The sequence below is a fragment of the Oncorhynchus mykiss genome, chromosome 22 (assembly GCF_013265735.2).
Source record: "Oncorhynchus mykiss isolate Arlee chromosome 22, USDA_OmykA_1.1, whole genome shotgun sequence".
In the NCBI taxonomy this organism is placed as follows: domain Eukaryota; kingdom Metazoa; phylum Chordata; class Actinopteri; order Salmoniformes; family Salmonidae; genus Oncorhynchus; species Oncorhynchus mykiss.
Window position 1 is genome coordinate 6,200,482 of NC_048586.1, and position 15,200 is coordinate 6,215,681.

Here is a 15,200-nt window from a genome sequence, read left to right on the forward strand (position 1 = left end):
GAAATGATGTCAATTAGCCTATCAGAAGCTTCTAAAGCCATGACATCATTTTCTGGAATTTTCCAAGCTGTTTAAAGTCACAGTTAACATAGTGTATGTAAACTTCTGACCCACTGGAATGGTTATACAGTGAATTATAAGTGAAATAATCTGTCTGTAAACAATTGTTAGAAAAATTACTTATGTTATGCACAAAGTGGATGTCCTAACCGACTTGCCAAAGCTATAGTTTGTTAACAAGAAATGTGTGGACTGGTGGAATGTCCCCAACCTAAGTGTATGTAAACTTCAGACTTCAACTGTATATGGGGCATACAACAATTTCAGCTCTGTAGATTTTGCTGCAAAGAGACAGAATCACTAGATCATTTATTTAATCTTTAGCTCACAATCTGTGGATACTATACGATTAGAAAGGTTCAACATTTATGTAAAATATCGAAAAACACAATCGAAAAATATATGGCACATGGAAACCAAACAATGGTGGTCTGTGGTGATACAGTAGGTGGGATGTGCTGAGAGTGGCTGAGGGGTGGGATTAAGTAATTTATGTTTGGTAATGTATTATTGTTATGTGACTGCTTCATATAAAAGTACCATGTATGTAAAATGTGTATGTAAAATGTATATTTTTGTAGCAGAAAAGCTGTAAAAAAAAAAAAAAAAGATGTGTCCTCCAAAGAGGGTGGATTGGTTAATTTAAAAAAAGTAATAAAATAAATTACAAATAAATAGCACTCCACATTACTCAAGACACATCCGAGGGAGCTTATGTCAGTGGGGGTCGATGACAAAAAAGCAATGGACCAACAACTAATTCCCGAAGAACACCATCCCAGGATAAAATCCGTTCCGTGTCTAACCTGATGATGTATTCCTCACATCCCCCAGATGGAAATGTGTTGCGCATTGTCTGAGTGATTGACAAACTCCCATGATGCCTTGCAATGGTTGGGGATGCTAGTCTGCTCTGACAGTTGGTGGGAAAGACTGGGGGCTGCTTAGCTTGTGCTTCTGCTCTTTAATCGGTTGGCAGTCTCCTCTTGATTAGGCCTCTGCCTGCCTGTCCCTGAGCAGTCTCCCCAGCGCAGTCACCGGAGACGAGCTGCCGAGCAGCTGACACAGATGCTAACTTCTGTGCTAACTAACCTGCCCTGCCCCCCCATACATTATTATTATTTTTTATTTTTTTTTAATTTTACCCCCTTTTTCGTGGTATCCAATTGTTAGTAGTTACTATCTTGTCTAATCACTACAACTCCCGTACGGGCTCGGGAGAGACGAAGGTCGAAAGCATTGCGTCCTAAGAAACATACCCAACCAAGCCGCACTGCTTCTTAACACAGCGCGCATCCAACCCGGAAGCCAGCCGCACCAATGTGTCGGAGGAAACAACGTGCACCTGACAACCTGGTTAGTGTGTCGTCCCCCCCCACCCCATACATTCTGATGGCGTTAAATGATTCAATTAGGATGTTTGGGTGACTTGAGGTGGGTTGTGTGGGATTTCTGCCTTGAATGACAAATGTAGGATAATGACTTCAGATCTCCTCTCAATTACTAACATGGTCAAATGAGCTTGTTGGGCTATTTTATCACAACAATACCGAACATACTCACCAGTGAGTTTCCCTTATATTTCCCCTTATTGCTATACTTTCATCTACGGTCCACCGTAAAATCACGGTACCAAAATGTCATGATAGTTATGATACCAACATTATAATACCGTAGTATTGTTTCATATGATACTACCATTATTTTCAGCCCTACCGATCTAAAGAACCTGTTGGCACCAGTTATATAATGTTTATAAAGTCAGTTATTTATAAATTGAGTAAAAAAAATGAAGCAACAGCAACTAGTCTTTTGTATGCACCAGTTCAATAAAGTAAATCTAATTTAGCAGTGATGGTGAGCGGGGATGGAGACCCTGATCAGTCTTCTGTTGTTACATGCTGTGTCTGAATCCTGGCTTAGGAAGACCACCAAAAATTCTGAAATTTTCATCCCAAACTACAACATTTTCAGACAAGATAGAACTGCCAAAGGGGGTGGTGTTGCAATCTACTGCAAAGATAGCCTGCAGAGTTCTGTCCTACTATCCAGGTCTGTACCCAAACAATTTGAACTTCTACTTTTAAAAATCCACCTCTCTAAAAATAAGTCTCTCACAGTTGCCGCCTGCTATTATAGACCACCCTCTGCCCCCAGCTGTGCTCTGGACACCATATGTGAACTGATTGCCCCCCATCTATCTTCAGAGCTCGTGCTGCTAGGCGACCTAAACTGGAACATGCTTAACACCCCAGCCATCCTACAATCTAAACTTGATGCCCTCAATCTCACACAAATTATCAATGAACCTACCAGGTACCTCCCCAAAGCCTTAAACACGGGCACCCTCATAGATATCATCCTAATAATCCTATTAGTTTCACCTGTGTGTATTTTAGTTTAATTAGCGTCCTTATATATAGTAGGTTGTCCCGCCCTTGTTTTGTGCGGGATTGTTTTTGTTACTCTGTTGTATGGTGGTTTTCGTGTGTTTATTCTCCGGACTATTTTTGTCCTGTGTTTGGGCTGGTCAATTGTATGCGCCCTGTGTGTTGGCGTGACCGTTTTTGTGCGCCGGAGAATAAATTGACAATCTACTGAACCCTGCTCTCTGCGCCTGATTCCACCCACCACTCCTAGTATCCCGTGACAGAGCAGGCCTTTCATATCGACCTGGCCGGGGTATCCTGGAAGGATATTGATCTCATCCCGTCAGTACAGGATACCTGGGTATTTAAAAAGCCTTCCTAACCATCTTAAATAAGCATGCCCCATTCAAGGGGGTTCTTCCCAGACCTGACTGCCCTTAACCAACACAAAAACATCCTATGGCGTTCTGCATTAGCATCGAACAGCCCCCGTGATATGCAGCTGTTCAGGGAAGCTAGAAACCATTATGCACAGGCAGTTAGAAAAGCCAAGGCTAGCTTTTTCAAGCAGAACTCTGCTTCCTGCAACACTAACTCAAAAAAGTTCTGCGACACTGTAAAGTCCATGGAGAATAAGAACACCTCCTCCCAGCTGCCCACTGTACTGAAGATAGGAAACACTGTCACCACTGATAAATCCACCATAATTGAGAATTTCAATAAGCATTTTTCTACGGCTGGCCATGCTTTCCACCTGGCTACTCCTACCCCGGTCAACAGCACTGCACCCCCCACAGCAACTCGCCCAAGCCTTCCCCATTTCTCATTCTCCCAAATCCAGTCAGCTGATGTTCTGAAAGAGCTGCAAAATCTGGACCCCTACAAATCAGCCGGGCTAGACAATATGGACCCTTTCTTTCTAAAAAATGATCTGCCGAAATTGTTTCCACCCCTATTACTAGCCTGTTCAACCTCTCTTTCGTGTCGTCTGAGATTCCCAAAGATTGGAAAGCAGCTGCGGTCATCCCTCTCTTCAAAGGGGGGGACACTCTTGACCAAAAGTGCTACAGACCTATATCTATCCTACCCTGCCTTTCTAAGGTCTTCGAAAGCCAAGTCAACAAACAGATTACCGACCATTTTGAATCTCACCATACCTTCTCTGATATGTAATCTGGTTTCAGAGCTGGTCATGGGTGCACCTCAGCCACGCTCAAGGTCCTAAACGATATCTTAACAGCCATCGATAAGAAACATTACTGTGCAGCCGTATTCATTGATCTGGCCAAGGCTTTCGACTCTGTCAATCACCACATTCTCATCGGCAGACTCGACAGCCTTGGTTTCTCAAATGATTGCCTCGCCTGGTTCACCAATTACTTCTCTGATAGAGTTCAGTGTATCAAATCGGAGGGTCTGCTGTCCGGACCTCTGGCAGTCTCTATGGGGGTGCCACAGGGTTCAATTTTTGGACCGACTCTCTTCTCTGTATACATCAATGATGTCGCTCTTGCGACAGGTCATGATCTCGCTCTCTCAGGTCGCAATTGTAAATGAGAACTTGTTCTCAACTTGCCTACCTGGTGAAATAAAGGTGAAATAAAAATAAATAAATAAACATTTGTACATATATATATATATATATATATATATATATATATATAACCAGGAGCATGGCCAGTCTGAGTATAGGCTTTGCAAGTTCGCTGTCATGCAGCAGTGCCAGAGATAAAAACAGCTTTGCGACAGGCATTCATTCTTGCACCTTTACAGCTAAGAAAATGTCTTGTCTTGAGCTAAAACAGTTACAAAAATATGACTCCTATAACCAGAGCTACATTTTCATTCTTCCTGTGCAATTCGATATAATTTCACAAACGATGTCACAGGCAATTTTAAACTAATCCCACTAATTATTGGTTTGATATTGCTCAGTCATGTTACCTAGCTAGCTAAGAATCTGGTAACAGTAGGTATAGGCATATTTTATTGGCACAAGTAGAAAGGAAAAGGGTCTGCTACTCAAGAGATGTGCTTCAAAGGTAGGATTCAGAAGCCAAACTATATAAAAAATCTTTCTCTTTCTGGTGCTCATTACATTCTGATGGTGCTTCGCGTTTTTAAAGTTGGGAACAGTGTGTGTATGTTTGAGAGAGATTGGTGTGTGTGTGTGTGTGTGTGTGTGTGTTTGTTTTTTTTTTACAAGAGAGGGAGACAGAGAGAGAGACTGTGAGGGAGGGAAAGTGTGTCTGTGTGTTAACTGAAGAGCAGAACATTTCATGCAGTGTTTTCCCCTTACTGCCACAATAACATGCAGATCATTATGCATGTATATATTCCTTCCTCCCGTTCCTCCAGCCAAATCACAGGTAAACCTTTGTAAATATGAGCAGATTAGCCATTCTATGCAGTATTCTATTATACAGTGTGAAGTTAAATTCAGTATGTATGTGTTGTATTGAGTATAAGTGTGAATATCAGAGACAGGTTTTTTTTAGCACATGCACATAACGTTTAGAAAATGGGAACAAGCGTCCAGGGGACGGGGCAAACAGGCCACAGAAGTTTTTCCCTGTGGTCCTACTTGGTATCGTGATACTTGGCCTGTTATCGTATCATTAGTAAAATGTTATCGTGACAACACTAATTAAAGTAGCATCACGCTATACACCAACGGACTGCCCTTCTGGCCTTCAGGCTCCATTTCAGGGCCCTAAAACATCATGTGTTGCTGGACACTACAGGAGTGCCCATCTATCGACGTTGCCCTATCGACCAGCATCAACTCATATAGTCTGCTCACAAAGACAAAGGCACAGCTCTGGGAGCTGCCGCTGGTACTGGACTCTTCTTCACGCTGATTTTAATTGGCACATTCATCATGCAAAGGTAGAAGTCAGCTTTGCAGCACACTATGACAGTAGAGCCCAAGGGAAGTCTCAGAGGGTTTGCAAGTCCAGAGACCCACTACTAATGCAATACAGATAAGAGGAACACCACATCTGTGAGAAAGGAGTAGGAGAGTAGAAGCTGCAGGGAGAATAGAAAATATATAGATAGAGGGAGAGAGAGGTAGAGAGGCAGGGGGTAGAGAGTCAGTGGAAGGGATAAGGGAGGGAGTGGAGAAACAGATAAGCGGGGTTGGATGGAAAGAAGGAAGGAAAGAGGGGAGATTAAACATATTGTATCATGTATTATCCATTGTCCTGTCATTTCACGTTAGTGACGATTCCTACCTCTGCCAATATGAGATGTTGGTGTAACAACTCCCAATACAAGTTGTCTTCGAAAATATTTAGCTATACTTAGCCACTTCCTGACAAACTTACTGTAGATTCACCTCAAACACATATTGAATACCTGAACAGCCATCATCATCTTAAGCCAAGGTCCCTGCTGATCCAGACTCCCTAGGCGCCTTTTATCCAAGGCTGCCCCTGGGAATTAAACCCACCATTACGTCTCTATGGACTGTATGTCTCCAACTCAGACGGTTCACATGGCCCCAAATTAAATTAAAATCATAAATGCATACAAATATATGGAACAAGGTCTCCATCAGGAATGCTCTGATAATGACCTCCCGAATTCCACTTGGGACTGCTCCGTGGTATAGCTACGGTCCTTCAGTGTGTGTGTGTATGCATGTGTGTATTTAAGTGTGTGTGTGTGCGTGTTTGTGTGTGTGTGTGCGTAGATGCATGTGTATTTGAGTGTGTGTGTACGAGAGTGATATCTGGTAGTTTGTTCTGAGAGACAGGAAGGAGACGCTCTCCTTTCCCACTCTCACATCCACAGAAGTCTGAATCTCATCACAACATTGGAAGGAGAATGACATCAAAATTCTGAGTGACCAGTAACAACCAGATATTAGAGGAAATAAAAGCAACATTGTGAACTGATACACAGAATGCAATTAAACTGCTGAAAGACAGTCATGGGCAAATATTAGAGAAAATTACAGCAACATCATGGCATGACATCCAATGTATTACAGTAGAGAAAATGGCCAACCCCAAATATAATGGAGTTACAGAACACACATTACAGACAGGGTGAAAACTACACCTTGAAGAGCAAGCCGGAGCCGTTATCACAATAGCATTTTGGAGAAAATAAAACACTGAGGTGCTAGAAAGCGAGTCATACGCCAATACGGATGGATGACAAATGACATTCAACCAAAAATCCAAGCATGACTCAAGACAAAATACTACATTACATTCATTCAAGGACATACAAAACATGTACAGTGAGCACAACAACCCACCAATTAAACACAGATAAGAGAGCCCAGTTCAAGTATCATTAAACGATAACAAGATATTTCACAGCATGTCAAGAATCACATGAGCATGGAGCTTTAGCTACACACACATACACAAAAAAGTGTGTACACACACTCACACACAGGCAGTGTGGGTTGACTAGCTAGCTAACACGGCTGCTGAATGGGCATCCTGCCGTTGAATAGCATCCATTGATTCTCTCAGATCAAACCCACTTCCTCCTCTCAACTATACTGCACGTAACCCCTCAAGGGCTGAAAGTGTGTGCGCGTGTGTATGCCTGCACACTAATGCATGTTTGTGCATGCTAGGACATTAGGGGTTGGTGAGTACACAGCCCCCCTCAGACACAGTCCCCCCCCCCCCCCCCCCCATAAGAGGATACATTTTGCTGAATTACGGCGCTTAATGGAATAAAGACATGGCGGCTAGTAGGTTTAAGCGCATTGGCGTCAGGTCCTGTCCTGTCCATGAGACACAGGATGCCACGGCAGGCCGTGACCCAAGGCCACACCAGTATTAAGTCAGTATGACATGAAAGCGGTGTTAACCGCCTCTGCTAAGCTTCACAGAGAGAGCTCTGTCCCGAATGACAGCCACTATCAGTGCGAGATCTCAGGGATGAGAAATGGAGAGGTAATGTCATTTATCTGTGCGCTTCTACTAATGTTCGCTCCCAGGGAAGTACAAAATTGAGATAAAAGCAAGCTTTGGCGCTGGATGTGCTGATAAGCTCGCAGGATCGGACATGAGAGCATCGAGCTGAAACGCATTAGGCATATCCATGTGCTTTATCTCAGTATCTTCATTTATGTAGGTAATATAGAGCATATTTGTTTGAATGAGGTAAAAGCAATACAAAAAAATCAATCAATGGATGGCTGGTTTGTTGCAATTTTGTTATAGATCGGTAAACTGAAGCATAAGCCGTAAAGTACAGCATCATTCACTGGATTGATGTTATTAATAAGGGTATTTAAATCTGTGTGTTGTCAATGGCTATACCATCAATGAAGTGGAATACATAAAACAGCCACCATGATTGAGAGTGACAATCGGTTTTATGAGAAGCGGTAAATTGTCTTCACTATACATCGTAGTCCCCTCCCTCTTGATAGCTAGTGGGTTTTGGTGTCCAGCCACCATTCAGCGAGTTATAAAAGCACATTTCTGAGTCGAAGCACTGAAAGGATGTTGAAACACTGACTGGTGTAGACTACAAAAAACACACTTTTAAATTCAATTTTTGTTACATTAAAGGCCCACTCCTTCACATGAAAAACAACAAACAGGCATCCCCGCCAAGAAAATAATTATACAACCAAATGAGGTTGCAATAATAATATGCCATTTCATAATGACCGCTGCATATGAACAGAAGAATATGCAACTTTTTCCTGAAACATTTTTCTGAGAATAAAAACATTGAACAATGTCTTACCTTGAAGTTGCAGATGCACGTCACTGTCTCTCCAATTCTCAGACACTCTCCGTCAAACTTGCAGGTGTTGGTGTCACACAAAAAGAGGTCTGTGTCCCGGTCATCAAAACCTGCCATGTAAAAACACAAAACTTTAGCTGAATACATAAACATACTGAAGCAAAAGTTGCAAAAATGGCACCCTATTGTCTAAAAGGTTTCTTCTACTGTCCCATTCACACAGAGGGTTGTACATGGAACCCAGAAGAGTTATTCTATCTTTTTTTGAAGAGTGTACAGTCGCATTGAGATTAAAATATTTTTGGGTGAATAAGACTTCCTAAAATTAGAACCTACTGAATGGCACCAATAACAGCTTTGTAAGGGATACATTTTGTAATAATCCCATTAAACATATACCATTGCAAAAAAAAGCTAAGTCAATTGGAAAAACAACTGTACAAATGACCCACACACTGGTTGAATCAACATTGTTTCCACATGGAAATAATGTGGACTAGATGTTGAATTGATGTTTGTGCCCAGTGGGGACTGGAGATATCAATGTCTTCCATTAGTCATGCTACATTTTATAACAACATAGTCTGTCTTTGTCTTTAGGGAAGGAAGTTCTGTCTGTCTTTATATAACAAGGTTGACCCCAGGCATTGTCCCGAGGAGGCAAAAACTTTGTTACAAAGGACACTACCCCACTGGGCACACACTGATTTAATTAATATTGTTTCCACGTCATTTGAATGACATAACGTTGAACCACTGTCGGATAGACGTTGAATTGACGTCAGTGCCCAGTGGGGTGGGTGCATTCCAAATGGCACGCTATTCCCTTTATATTGTCCTACTTTAGACCAGGACCTATTAGGCTCTTGTCAAAAAGTAATGCACTGTTAGGGAATAGGGTGCCATTTGGAACGTAATGTTGGATTTTATACAATTCAGTCTGAATTAGGTAAATCAAATGACTCAGAAGAAGCATCCCAAATCGAATCAAGCAGTCTCATGGGCATGAGACAGGACAGAAAGCTCCAGGCTATTATTTTACCTGAGCCCATTGCTTACAAATGTCAAAGTGGTCTTAAAAGCGTCCATTTGAAACCGAGAAGCCGTAGTCTTTTATACAACACATTGACAAAAAAAGGAGCTATTATTTGGGACGAAAACAAAGTTAGGTAGAGTGAAGTAGAGGCTCTTCCAGAGAAGAAGAGGAGGATGGTTATCCTCATTATAATACATAAAACCTACATTAATAGATAATTAGGCTTGGCCTTCTTTTGTGTTGTGTCCAACATTCACTCATTTTTGTCATACAACCTTAGCTCAGAAAATGTTGGACAATTGACATTCATGTCATTCATGTACAGTTACCTGCACACTAAATATACATTTTCATCTATGCATGTGTGTTTCACGTTTTGAGATTAAAGATAAGAGATTATCAACATTTTTGAAAGAGGATTCAATGTAGTTATGCATAACCTAAACTATCACTTTTTGATATGTTTTACTCAAATAGAAAGCCAAATTAGTCATAAGAGCAATTTCTGCTTGACATTTCTTCCAAAATAAAATTAAAACAGCAATAATCTGAGGCATGCACTTGGCCTCTAAAAGCTCAGCAATTAATGTGTTGTTGATTGTTAGCCAGCTACATGACAATGTTGTTCTCAAGATGTGATGGGTAGTAAGGTGATGGATTAAACATTGCGACAGCACTTCCGTCCCGAGTGCTGCCCAACTCTCCTGCCATCAGCCTAAATGCTCTCTTCTCTGGATGGTGCTCATTGCTCAGAGGAAAGGAGTCTAGCATGCTAAAATAGCCAACCTGCTATTTACATGGGTTCTTAATGGGCAGCAAGTGTTAGCTCTTATCGGCTCCACATAATCATACAGCCAGAAGCAGCAGTATGGACGTCGGAGTGACACTTGGATTATATGGCTGCTGTACTGAAGCACTTATGAGACGAGAGCCCTATGAGTTGCCATGGGAAAGTGGCAAGGGGCTGACACATGGGTGACACTCACGCGGAGAGGAATGGTGGCAGTCATGCTACAGGCTAATTCACTTCTTGGAAAGAAACAGGGGTGTTCACGTATTCCCAGCACACTAACAATAGCCTGCTTAGTCCCAGAAACCTTACTCACCAACAAGTCTTTAGAAATGCCCACATCAAGAATACAATACTCCAAAATTAAACTTGTCAGCCTTTTTCATACATTGGGAGTGTTCTAAAGTCAGGCGATCCCATGGTATTTTTGCCATATACAGTTGGGGTGATTCCTCACAAAACTAGAACAAAATAAATTTGTTGACACATATTTTACATTTGTATCTTAAAGCATGTTTGAGAAATAATTAATTGAAGTTGGAATATTTGTGACTTTTTTGCCTGACCCAGGCCTCCTTAAAGACTCCATAATGTTTCATCTTCGATTGATTTATGATTATTGAAAAATAAAAACATGAATATTGAAAACATAACATTTTTGATTTGTCACATTTACACAATATTTATATATATATATATATATATATATATATATATATATATATATATATATATATAGTTGAACATTCCAGAGTGTGATCTCTGTTACAGTGCCTTGCGAAAGTATTCGGCCCCCTTGAACTTTGCGACCTTTTGCCACATTTCAGGCTTCAAACATAAAGATTTAAAACTGTATTTTTTTTGTGAAGAATCAACAACAAGTGGGACACAATCATGAAGTGGAACGACATTTATTGGATATTTCAAACTTTTTTAACAAATCAAAAACTGAAAAATTGGGCGTGCAAAATTATTCAGCCCCCTTAAGTTAATACTTTGTAGCGCCACCTTTTGCTGCGAATGCAGCTGTAAGTCGCTTGGGGTATGTCTCTATCAGTTTTGCACATCGAGAGACTGACATTTTTTCCCATTCCTCCTTGCAAAACAGCTCGAGCTCAGTGTGGTTGGATGGAGAGCATTTGTGAACAGCAGTTTTCAGTTCTTTCCACAGATTCTCGATTGGATTCAGGTCTGGACTTTGACTTGGCCATTCTAAACACCTGGATATGTTTATTTTTGAACCATTCCATTGTAGATTTTGCTTTATGTTTTGGATCATTGTCTTGTTGGAAGACAAATCTCCGTCCCAGTCTCAGGTCTTTTGCAGACTCCATCAGGTTTTCTTCCAGAATGGTCCTGTATTTGGCTCCATCCATCTTCCCATCAATTTTAACCATATTCCCTGTCCCTGCTGAAGAAAAGCAGGCCCAAACCATGATGCTGCCACCACCATGTTTGACAGTGGGGATGGTGTGTTCAGCTGTGTTGCTTTTACGCCAAACATAACGTTTTGCATTGTTGCCAAAAAGTTCAATTTTGGTTTCATCTGACCAGAGCACCTTCTTCCACATGTTTGGTATGTCTCCCAGGTGGCTTGTGGCAAACTTTAAACGACACATTTTATGGATATCCTTGCCACTCTTCCATGAAGGCCAGATTTGTGCAATATACGACTGATTGTTGTCCTATGGACAGAGTCTCCCACCTCAGCTGTAGATCTCTGCAGTTCATCCAGAGTGATCATGGGCCTCTTGGCTGCATCCCTGATCAGTCTTCTCCTTGTATGAGCTGAAAGTTTAGAGGGACGGCCAGGTCTTGGTAGATTTGCAGTGGTCTGATACTCCTTCCATTTCAATATTATCGCTTGCACAGTGTTCCTTGGGATGTTTAAAGCTTGGGAAATCTGTTTGTATCCAAATCCGGCTTTAAACTTCTTCACAACAGTATCTCGGACCTGCCTGGTGTGTTCCTTGTTCTTCATGATGCTCTCTGCGCTTTTAACTGACCTCTGAGACTATCACAGTGCAGGTGCATTCATACGGAGACTTGATTACACACAGGTGGATTGTATTTATCATCATTAGTCATTTAGGTCAACATTGGATCATTCTCAGATCCTCACTGAACTCCTGGAGAGAGTTTGCTGCACTGAAAGTAAAGGGGCTGAATAATTTTGCACGCCCAATTTTTCAGTTTTTGATTTGTTAAAAAAGTTTGAAATATCAAATAAATGTTGTTCCACTTCATGATTGTGTCCCACTTGTTGTAGATTCTTCACAAAAACATACAGTTTTATATCTTTATGTTTGAAGCCTGAAATGTGGCAAAAGGTCGCAAAGTTCAAGGGGGCCGAATACTTTCGCAAGGCACTGTACTTGTAGAGTTATGATCCATTTCCAATAGAGTGAATGTGAAAATGGATTCAAAATGGTCACCCTCTGCTGGTGGTGGTAAAAGAAGGCATGTGGTTGGTTACATTGCCGACTAAGCAATGTATGTCTCTGTCAAATGTCAAAGTGGTCTCAAAGGGTGTCCATTTGAAACCGAGAAGCCGTAGTCTTTTATACAACACATTGACAAAAAATGTGCTATTATTTGGGGCGAAAACAAAGTTAGGTAGAGTGAAGTGGAGGCTCTTCCAGAGAAGAAGAGGAGGATGGTTACAAATGTCACTAAGCAAATGTCTCTGTATAAAATGGACCATAACTTTAAAACTATCATAGATCCCACTCTGAAACTTTGAGTATAGAGTATATTATGTTCAACAATATATAAAACAATTTGCCAAATAAAAAATCTATATTCATGTTTATATTATTACATTTTCATAAATGTATGTAAGAAAATGATTCATGAAAATAAAATACTAATTATATGTCATATGACACCAATTTTTGCTTTGTAGTACCTACAGATGAAACATTATCTTAAAGGAGGCCTGGGTATGGCCAAAATGTCATAAATGTTCCAACTTCAATTAATAATTTCTCAATTATGCTTTAAGATACAAATGTCAAATGTATGTCAACAATCCTTCCTCCAAAGGAACCTTCTATTGATTAAATGTTCATAGACTTTTTTTGTTCTAGTTTCGTGGGGAATCGCCCGTAGGCAATCCAGAATTTACAGAAGAAATGGGGAAAATAGCACCAGCTAATTTCAACAAAATTTTCCTAAAATAGCATACTTCTCGAAATCTGCTAAGTAATCCACAATCACCTCAAAAACACGCCTTTGAAACATAAACTTGACCCACCCTCAAAGATGGAGCTGTTTCTCTTCTACCGTTGACAGAAAACAATTAGCCTAAATCACTTCAAGTTGTGTTTCCTTGGGTAATATGTTAGAATACATGGCATGCAAGTTGCATAAGGATTTACTAAGCAGGTGTCAAATGTGACACATGAGCAGAGCCCTAGGAGTTTAGAGAGGTAATTTATCCTACTTGTCAAAAATAGCTCATGGAATGCAATAAACTGCCTTTAGAAATGGCACCACATTAAGATCAATATATGTAATAATATATAACTCAGCGTAGGAGTACTGTACATATGTTTATATACAGTATAGGCATATTAAACAGACAAGTTAATTGTAGAAAAATTCCCTTGAAAAACCCCAACTGTTTGCAGGACAACATATTGAAAGATAAAATGATAATAGAAAGATACATATTTCAAATACACTTAGGGAGCAATTACTACACTTCAATGGTTGACTGTAAATTGACGAAATAATACATTTCATATGAAGACACAAAGACAGTAACAATCAATCTCAGATGAATGTAAACCCCACTGTAGGATTAGTCAGAATGTTTTGTATTTTAAAGCTGAGATCCACCCCAGACCATTTGTTATTGTTTTGTTTTTGAAAAGGAGGATGAGCATCCAACAACGTAAAAAAAATAAAAAACAATTGCAATACATACTCTGCTGTTTTATCCCGCGTGCAGTGATGTACAATGATGTTCGATGGAGAAAAAAAAACTTTGTTCCATATTTGAAGTAACGTTTTTGTAATATCGCAAATGGACGTGGCAGTTTCACCGAAACAGATTTCAACTTTAAGGACAGGTGTGGTTATGTGTCAATATCTAATGTCAATGTCCGTAAGAGTGAGGGGAAAGCTTGTATGACAACTAGTTTCTACAGCTTGTGAGGTGTGGTGGTTTTAATGCTCGTAAGTGCACCCGCAGTGCAGTCTGAATTTATCTGTGAATGAATGTGGACCAAAGAGTCAAATAGATACCAGATAGGAATACAGACTCAATAGCTGTGCTTTGCTGACTGTCAGACACAAAAAGCAAGTCACAGTCATAGCGGTTACATAATCAGATAAATTACTGCACAGTCAGACCCAAAGCCATAGACTCAAAGACACAGTCAGAGCTACAGACTGCCAACATCTAGGACATTCAGTAGTGAAGCCGAAAGTGTCTGGTGTTCTCATAGTTTTAGGCTGAAAGTATTGCAATCCACGTATTTTCTGAAAAAACGGAAAGAAAAAAGAATGGGTGAGATTTTTTTTTTTTTCAAAAGACATTGAATCTCAGAACTTGCCGTGTTTCTTTTCGAGACATACTTGGATTTCTCGAAAATCACAAATTAACAAGACTCAAATATATAGCCCAACCTGGAAAACTAAAGGTACAATTCATACAGTGTGTGCAGGCTTGAGGTTGTGTCTCCCTGACAGACATTTATGGGTTGGTCCAGCATAGAATTTCAGGTACAGTAGCAGTAACAGTTCTCGTTGTTGCTCAGTGTATTTTGACCCTGTGTTACACTACTGCCTTCGGGAACAATATGAATCGGTGAGCTGCTTGTAGCTAACATTTGCTAACTGAAAAAAAAAACTAAGGAAACAAATTAAATTAAATCAAATGTTTTATTTGTCATGTGCTGAATACAACAAGTGAAGACTTTACCGTGAAATGCTTACTTACGAGCCCTTTCCCAAACAGTACAGTTAAAAAGTAAGAAGATTAACAAATAGATAAAAAGATAATAACACAATACAACAGCAAGGCTACATACATGGAGTACCGGTACCGGTACCGAGTCAGTGTGCTGAGGTACGAGGTAGTTTGGGTGATTGATTGAGGTCAGATGTACATGTAGGTTTGGTTAGGTGATTGACTGAAGTACTATGTACATATAGGTAGGGGGTGAAAGCAGAACATCTAATTAACAGCAGTCTTATGGATTTGGGG

At 40.4% G+C, this 15,200-nt stretch overlaps 1 protein-coding gene across 1 annotated transcript in view; it reads right to left on the minus strand.

Moving 5' to 3' along the window:
* The window catches only part of LOC110501288 (tomoregulin-2), a 144,187-nt gene that overhangs the window by 118,102 nt on the left and 10,885 nt on the right, over positions 1-15,200 (minus strand). Inside the window, exon 2 of the mRNA XM_021578736.2 lies at positions 8,160-8,269. Coding sequence (XP_021434411.1) covers positions 8,160-8,269 — 110 coding nt within the window. The remainder of the gene's footprint in view (positions 1-8,159; positions 8,270-15,200) is intronic.